Below are 8,729 nucleotides of genomic sequence, written 5' to 3'. Positions count from 1 at the left end.
GTTGAACCAAAGTTTTCAATTGGTGATAGAGTAAGGATAGCTAAAAAGAAGATAACGTTTGAAAAAGGATACACACCGAGATGGACTGAGGAGATTTTTACTGTCACAGATTCAGTTCACAGATCCGCTGACGTATAAAATAACTGACGATAATGGTGTAGAAATACAAGGTGCTTTTTATGAACAAGAAATGCAAAAAACTGATCAAAAAATATTTAAAATTGAAAAAGTTATTCGTAAACTCAAAAACAAATCATTAGTAAAGTGGTATGGATATCCTGAGTCGTTCAACTCATGGGTTGACAATAAAGAATTGATAAGTCTGTAAAATTAGTTATTTAGTAGCTATATTACATTTACGCTTAACTTAAAAAATTGATTTAAAATTAAAATTTTTTTTATAAAAATTACAAAAAATTAAACAAATTAAAAAATAAAATTATTTTATATAAATTTTTGGCTCAGAAATTATGACTTTGATGTAACCATAATATATTAATATATTATGGTTGTGATATAACCTATTTTATTTTATTATTTAGCTCAGAAATTATGGTTAAGATAATGGTTGAAATATGTAAGATTATGGTTAGAGTTATAGTTGAAAAAATTTTGGCCTAAAATTCCCTTTTTATACTACTAATGTCTATATAACTGCAAATCCACAACATAATTGTTTACAAAGGAATCATGAATTGATGTTAAAGACTTTTTAAGTGCTGAGGTAAAACAAAAATTTATTGCAGAAACAAAAGTAGCAGTTATGTATTCAGTAATAATAGATAATATTAATTTGTATTTATTATGTTAATAATTTTGGAGAGGTATTTAAAAGAATATTAGAAATAGTTGAAGCTTCAGACAAAACTGGATTAAACATTACAGAACAAATTCGAAGTGTTATTATTAAAAAGGGATTGTTTCAACTTAATTTTCAGTCATATAATTTTGCTTAATTTGTTTAGCAAAATAAATGGAACATTGCAAAAACAACCTGTTCTTTTTGGTCGTTTAATTCAATATACACCGTGCCAAGCAATGGAAGTATGATTTATTTTATTGATGATTTTTTACTGGAGATTAATTTTCTGAATTGAAGCAACTACTTGTTTTTTTTCTATCTTTACAAATAGACATTTACAAAAATGCTTGTCATTCTTGAAAATTTTTATACAACTCCGTAATTAATCTAAAATAAGATAAACACCTAAAGCTTAATAAAACCAGTGTAGAATCATTTATAAAAAGCCTCATAGAAATGTCAACTAACGTATATTTAGACACAAATAATAGAACTCAAGCTATAGGATTATCTAAAAAATGTTTACATTTGACTTCTTAGTATAATTGTATTTTAAAACAACAAAGGAAAATCCTAACTGAAAGTTTTGAAGACCTTAATTTAAATCTAAAGACTTAACCTATGCTCTTATGCTTATCCAAAACCTCTTATCTACCTTATCTGCTCTTATCAACCTTATCTGCTCTTATCTACTAATCATTCAAAATTTCAAAAGTACTAATGATAATAATCTTAGTAAATTAGTTGAAAGGTCAATAAACTTTGCACTCCAATAAAGTATTGATCCTGAATTTGTTTTGATGACAAAAACAGGTTTTGATGATAAAAACAAGTTATGATGCATCTAAATAAAAAAAAATTTTAATTTATCTAATTTATCAGATATTTTTAGTGTATCAGAAATGCAAGTAAAACCAATGAATCTGCTCCCATCATTAAATCTTCGTAAGATTAATATTAACAGCTACCATAAATACATAATCAAATGAACGAATATTTAGCAAGCTAAAATTTATTAAAAACTATTTAAGATAAACAATAGATTGATAACAAAATTTGACGCTTTTTAATACTTATAAAGTTATGTCAGACATAATCGGTTTAAGAAGTTGTCGAAAATGAGCATTAATGAAACAACGGAGAATCGATGCTTAATAAAACGTCTTTTGACGTATTAAAGAAGACTTCTTTCCTGAGATTTTATTATTATTCTAAATATTTTTCATTTTTAGTTACAAGAGTAATTAACATTGCTATACTAAATGAACTAATAATACTAATATGAAATTAGTTGGCATTTTTTTAACTCACACATCTCTTTCCTAAAATTACTTGTTCATGCCCTAATTGCTTTGGATTTAAAACCCAAATCTACGCTTGTTTTGACACTACTTTAGTCTTACCCTTGTAGATAGCTACAACTTAATCTAGTTCAAAATCGATATACAAATTCTTATACCTACATAAATATATACAACAACAAAAACTTATACTAACGATTCTCGTTTAAGTTGAAGCATTTCAGTAAGTTTGTACCGCGAATGAAAAAAAAAAAAAAAAAAAAAAAAAATTATTCGAAAATAATTTATTTTACTTGTACACTTAATTATGAATATAGCCGTGGGAAGATTCTCTCATTAAACTTTAGAGTTAAACTTATTTCTTTGTTAATGATTAAACTTGTTTCATTGAAAATTTTTTTTTTTCCAACAGTGGTAATAATAACACAATTTAATTGTGTCTAATCATAATAACCTCTAATCTCTATTCATAAATTTTTAAACTTTCTATAAAAATAGTAATAATAATAGCAGCAAAAAAATCGAACATGAACAGGGGCGCAATGAATCCAGGTTGAACGGAAAGCAAAAAGTCTAACATTTACAGACGCAATGAATCCAGGTTGAACGGAAAGCAAAAAATCTAACATTTACAAGCACAATGAATCCAGGTTGAACGGCATGCAAAAAATCAACTTAAGATAAGCGTGTTATCAACGGTAAAAAAATTGTAACAATATTAGTCCTGAAAAATTTATTGGATTTTAAAGCCATTTTTTTGGTAAAAAATGACTTAGTAATGCATATAGTCTTTATTTACGTTAAGTTTTTATAAATTTTTACTTTGAGTTATTTATGAACTTTTTGAAAAATTTTTAAATATGCTTAAACTTACTAAATTAACAACAAAAAAAAGTCAAAAATTTGTTTAAGAGTAAAGCAAATTCTTTTTAAAATATTTTTTTACAAAAATATTTTTTAGAGTTAAAAAAAAAAACATTACGTCATTGTCGAGATTTTTTTTTTAGTCTAGAAAGACCTAAACCATCGATTTTGCTTGAAATAAGCCATGGCGCATAGAACAGTATTCTCAAAAAAAATTAAAATCAAATAATTTTTTCTTTTGCTTTCAAATAGTTTTGCATAACTTTTTAAAGTTAAAGAAAGAATTTTGCTTTCAACTGTTTTCATTTTAATGTATTTTAAATAGTTTTTGTTTAAAATGGATGATTTTTTAATTTTATTATATAGACTACAGGAGTCTTTACCTAAATTTTTATTTTATTTTAGAGAACTTCGTGTATTTTATAAAAAGTTTTGGAGAATCAATTTGAAGCAAAAGATGGTTTACACTGTTTCACTTGTTTCCATTAAATGCTGTTTATATATTTTTTTTAAATAATGAAAATTAAATTGTACAAAGTTTGATTCATACAATTTTTTTAATAAAGTAAATTTTGAGTAATATTAATTATGAACTGTCAGTAAAAAAAATAGAAAAAAGCAGAAAGGTCACTTCTCAGAAGCACCAAGGAAATATTGTTGATATTTATAGACATTTTAAAGACTTAAAGAAATCTATTAGATGCCTAAAACATGTCTTATATTTAACTGGATACCATTTTAAGAAGACATTTTGCTGGCCTTTTATTTAATTCAATTGCACTATTTTCAATAAATTATTATAAAATATTGTTGTACATTAATTCAAGACACTTTAACAGGTGTTTTCATCCCTGATTTCAATAGACTCAATAAAGTATTTTGCATTAGTTTTAAATCATAATTTATTATGATAGCTTAAAATTTTAATAACCTTTTTTACTTTTATATAGTTATTAATTTATCCATAACAAATCAAAAACAAAAGAAATCAATATAAACATGATTCAAATTGAAAAAAAAGATTATTTTTTTGTTTGTTTTTCAATATTACTGAATGCGCTAATATTGAAATATATGAAATTTGTAAGACTTTTTTTATTTTCAGACTTAACTTTTAAATCTTCATTTAGTCTCGTTGCTAGGAGTGGAAAAAGACCTGTGAGGATATCAAGAAAATGTTTCAGGTCCAAGGATATTTATAATTTAATGTAAAACATTTTATAAGTTATTAATTTGTTTCTATTAAATTGTTTTTAAATATAGAAATTATTACTTTTTATCTAGTGAGATTTTTTGAAAAACTAATCATATAAGGTATGTTCTACATTATTATTTCACTTGGTTTTGAGCAAATAGAACACTTTAAAATGTTTTTTATTTTCAAAAAAAACGCAGAACCTTTAAATGAAGTCAATTTTATTTCAATTAAAGTCTTGTCTTGCTTGCGTTTGATTAATTAAACTTGGTTTGCCTTAAAACGCTATATCTAGAATAGTTTCAGTTAAAAAAATAAATATATCTCAAAAAAAGCATTCTTCAAAATTTTTTTTCTTTTTTTTTCTCTTTTCAATTCTTATATAAAAGCATATACTTTTCTTTACATGAGAATTTTATGTAAGAATTTAATACAAAAAAAAACAATACTAAAAATATTCAAAAACACAAGAACACTATAGGGTTATCAAACAAACCCCTACGAGGATATACAAGGGAATCACTGCTTTTCTTAACAGCGCGTTTCAACAAAATCTACTGTTGAACAAGATTGATTAAACACTGTATTTGTATTTGAGATTTTAAAATATTATTAATATTATTTTTTCTTTTATTTACATTCAAGAGATTGCAAAAGTATTAGTTTTACATTCTTTAAAATTATTACTTATAAGATTAATTGATTACACTGGATTATTATTTGGCTCAACTTTAGATTAAGAATGGACAATATTTAAAGAAGAGGAGGTACATAAAACAACCCGTGCTGACACAAACAAAAAGCATTTTTTTTTTTATTTGGATTGATTTCTACAAATTGTTTATTTTTATATTATTTGATTTCAAAGTTTTTTTAAAAATCTCTTATTTATGTATGTTTCTTTATAACGTAGCTCTAATATAACTATTTTGCGCTATATTTGAGCGCAGCGTAATCAATTTAAATGTGTGCGAGGGAGGGGGAAGAAGAATTTCATCAAAATAGCAAAACCCCTTCAATAAGTGTTAAATTAAAATGTTTAACCTAATTAAAGATTTACTTTTTCAAAAGTAGAGGGTACATCTCGGCAACTGGCAATTTTGCCACTAATTCAGCCGACCTTGAGTTGTAAAACCATTTGTAAGTATCATTTTATAATTAAAAATAAATTTCTTTGTGAAGCATTTATCTAGTTTTTTGATACGATAAAGATTTTGTGAGCAAAATTTTTATGAACACAGCTGTTTTTAATTTGTAAAAAACAAATTCTACATATAAACTATACCTTTCAAAACATTTATATAAGCCTAACTTCGTTTTAGTTTAAAGAACATTTAATTACGCCGTGTCATACAAAAGCTACATTTGTATTAAATATTTTGTTTGTAAAGTTACTTAAACTAATTTTTTTGTTTTTTAATTGGTTGATTAAATTTTTTTTCAAAAAAACTGAATTTTGTTTTTTAATGGATAAAGCATTTCGTATATCCGAATATGGAATCTTGTATTTTCATCAAGTATGTCAGAGAAATAAAAAAACTTAAACTTGTAAATTTAAAATTTAAATTACAATATTTTTTTTTAGATAAAACTCTTTAAAATTCATGTAAATACTTTTATTTTATGTTTAAAAACTTATTTTTTTATTTATTTATTTAGCATTTAGTTACTTTTACTAGCCAAATGTTCTATTAGTTTTTTTTTCTCATAGATTGTGCAACCATGAAAACCTTTGAAAATATATCCAACTATAAAGTTTCTCAAGTAAACGCTTTTATTAAGCATAGAGATAGTTTTCACTCAGCAAATATATTTGTTTTATTCGGGCTTGCATTAGTATTTTTTGTTGGTGTTATAGGAAACATCATAGTTCTTTACGTATTTGCTTGGAAAAAACGTCAAAGTCGGAGCAAGTTTGAAACTCTTCTGGTTCCTTTAGCTCTTATAGACCTATTAACTTCGTTCATTACTCCAATTATTTTTACATATGGCACCCTAACTAACTATAGACGTTGGGATTTTGGCCAGTTTGGTTGTAAAGTTTTATCAAGTTTTTTCCCTGTCTCGATTACTCTATCTCAAAGTATTTTAGTGTTTATATCTTACGAGCGATACAAAGTTGTTATATCTCCGTTTTATAGGAGTTTTAAAAAAATTTTAATACGATTTTGGGTATTGTTAACTATCTTGATTTCACTTATTCTAGTGTCACCATATACAGACTCATTAGAGATTGTGATTGATACCGGATACGATATTTATACCTGTATGCCTAATAGTAATAAACATTATCAATTATACTTTTACTCTGTTGGAAACACATTTCGGGACTTTTTAGCTACTGTTGCTATGGTTTATTTTGGGTATAAAACAAATCAGTATATTCAACGTAATATAAAAACAATTACAGATCGAAGACATAAATTTAAGCGTATAATATGCGCAATTAAAGCAAGAAAAATGCTGGTTGTTGTTGTTTGTTGCTTCAGCTTCTGTGTGTTTCCGTTGGACTTATTTCAAGCAATAACATATACTCTTTACATAACAAAAACAATACAAAATGTTAAATCCTATAACTTGCTACTGCAAGCAAATACTTACTTAACCGTACTTCAAGTGGCAAATAGCGCTTTAAACATCATCATATATTCTCAAATGCATAACGATTTTAGGCGTGCCAGATGTTGTCGAGTGCATAGAAAAAATCGGCAATATATTGGAATAAGGCTACGTTCAAAAACTAGTGAATCAATGATTAACAATGAAATTGATTTTGTAAAAGTAATCAATGTGCTGAAGACCTAAAACAAAAACCGAGTATAAAAAGAAAAACTAAATCATATAATAATTCTTCTAAATATAAGTAAATAAAAATAAAAATAAACCGTATATATATATATATATATATATATATATATATATATATATATATATATATATATATATATATATATATATATATATATATACATACATATATATATATGTATATATATATGCATACATATATATGTATATTTATATGTATATATATATATAAATACATACATATATATATATATATATATATATATATATATATATATATATATATATATATATATATATATATATATATATATATATATATATAAATATATGCATATATATATTCATATGCATATATATATATATATATATATATATATATATATATATATATATATATATATATATATATATATATATATATATATAGCGCTAAAACTACTACTTTCTACTACAGTTCCGAATTACCTAGTATGCTAAAACTAGTATGGCCGCCCCCCCCCGAAAAAAAACAATCTGCCGTAGGGCGCCAAAATTTTAAAAATTTATGTATTATTATTAAAAAGAAAAAAAATCTCTTTAAGTTTGAATAAGTCCCTAAATTCCTAATTCACCCCCCTAGATTCGCTGTCTCCCCCTTCCTTCCACCCCCGCACTTAGAGGTGTTAGGTAGCCTAGCCACGGCTGTGGCAATAATGAATGTAAGATCATTAGCCTATATACTTGTTTTATTTTCAAAGTTCCTGATAAATTTCTACTGATGTCTTTTAACAAAGAAGATTCATACTCTTTTGAGTGTTACTCTGGTATTCATTAACAGAAGAAAAAGTTTATATAAAGTTAAATGTTAACCAGACTTTCCCATATTATATATAAGTTCTAGCATGTATTAGCATAGTTCTGGCAATATTTTTGTATTAATTCTGGCCTAAAGCTATGCAGTAAAAAAGAAACCCTAGTTCATAAAAGTAAGTTTCTTAATACAGTTCCACTAATAAACTAAAACAATGAGCAATAAATTGTCAAGGAAGGATATAGAACCTAATTTACAGTTTATAATGTATTTGACAAGATCTGCCAAGAACTTGAGTCTGTCAAAAACTTATACTCTAGAAAGTTTAAGAAAAATAATACTTACCAATTTCATTTAAGAACGATGGTTCATATGATTAAACAACTTAAATCAAACTAATTGAATGTGTGAACACTTTCATATAAATTATTTTTATTATTTAAATATTATATTTATTTATTCATGTTCTGTCTTTTTAGTCAAATCTTAAAAAATATTGATTGTTTTTAGAAACACACTTCCTGGGTCTTCCTTATATTATGCCACGATGTTTGAAAAAAGTTATTTTTCAAAAATATATTTTTTCTGTTTGTGACACCGAAAATGATTGAAAGTTTACTCTAGAGGCTTGGTGACTACTAACAGTTCTAAATGAAGCTTCAAGGTACATGAATGAAAATGAAGTTTCAAGTTTCAATATTAAAAAAGTCTTTGAATACTTTTAAATGAACAAATGTGTTTTGCTGTAAAAGAATAATGTCAATAAAGTTTTTAATTTCTTAAAAATAGTAATAAAATTTTAAAATAATTATATAAATATAAAAATTTATTGTGGCTGTTAGATCAATTAATTGATCAATAAAGAAAAAGCTGAAAAAAATGTTTAAAGATTTTAAAATAGAAACAAAAGACATGATAAAACAGTAAGAAAATGTCAAACATTATACACAGTTTTTGTAAATGTAA

The 8,729-nt window shown here is 24.8% G+C and overlaps 1 protein-coding gene across 4 annotated transcripts; it reads left to right on the top strand.

Moving 5' to 3' along the window:
• Positions 1-2,518: 2,518 nt before the first annotated feature.
• LOC105844912 (probable G-protein coupled receptor 34) lies at positions 2,519-7,046 on the top strand. Of its 4 annotated transcripts, XM_065810189.1 has the most exons (4): positions 2,519-2,801; positions 3,373-3,427; positions 4,098-4,175; positions 5,874-7,046. In XM_065810189.1, the coding sequence occupies exon 4, from the start codon at positions 5,885-5,887 to the stop codon at positions 6,965-6,967; it is 1,083 nt and encodes a 360-aa protein (XP_065666261.1). In that variant the 5' UTR covers positions 2,519-2,801; positions 3,373-3,427; positions 4,098-4,175; positions 5,874-5,884; the 3' UTR covers positions 6,968-7,046. The 4 variants fall into 4 exon arrangements, with proteins under 4 accessions (XP_065666261.1, XP_065666263.1, XP_065666264.1 ...); XM_065810191.1 differs by lacking the exons at positions 2,519-2,801; positions 3,373-3,427 and having other exon boundaries at positions 3,489-4,151; XM_065810192.1 differs by lacking the exons at positions 2,519-2,801; positions 3,373-3,427; positions 4,098-4,175 and adding an exon at positions 4,567-4,929.
• The last annotated feature ends 1,683 nt before the right edge of the window (positions 7,047-8,729 follow it).

This window comes from Hydra vulgaris, chromosome 11 (genome assembly GCF_038396675.1).
Source record: "Hydra vulgaris chromosome 11, alternate assembly HydraT2T_AEP".
In the NCBI taxonomy this organism is placed as follows: domain Eukaryota; kingdom Metazoa; phylum Cnidaria; class Hydrozoa; order Anthoathecata; family Hydridae; genus Hydra; species Hydra vulgaris.
Note: the sequence above shows the minus strand (reverse complement) of the source record. Positions and strands in the feature narration are given on the sequence as shown.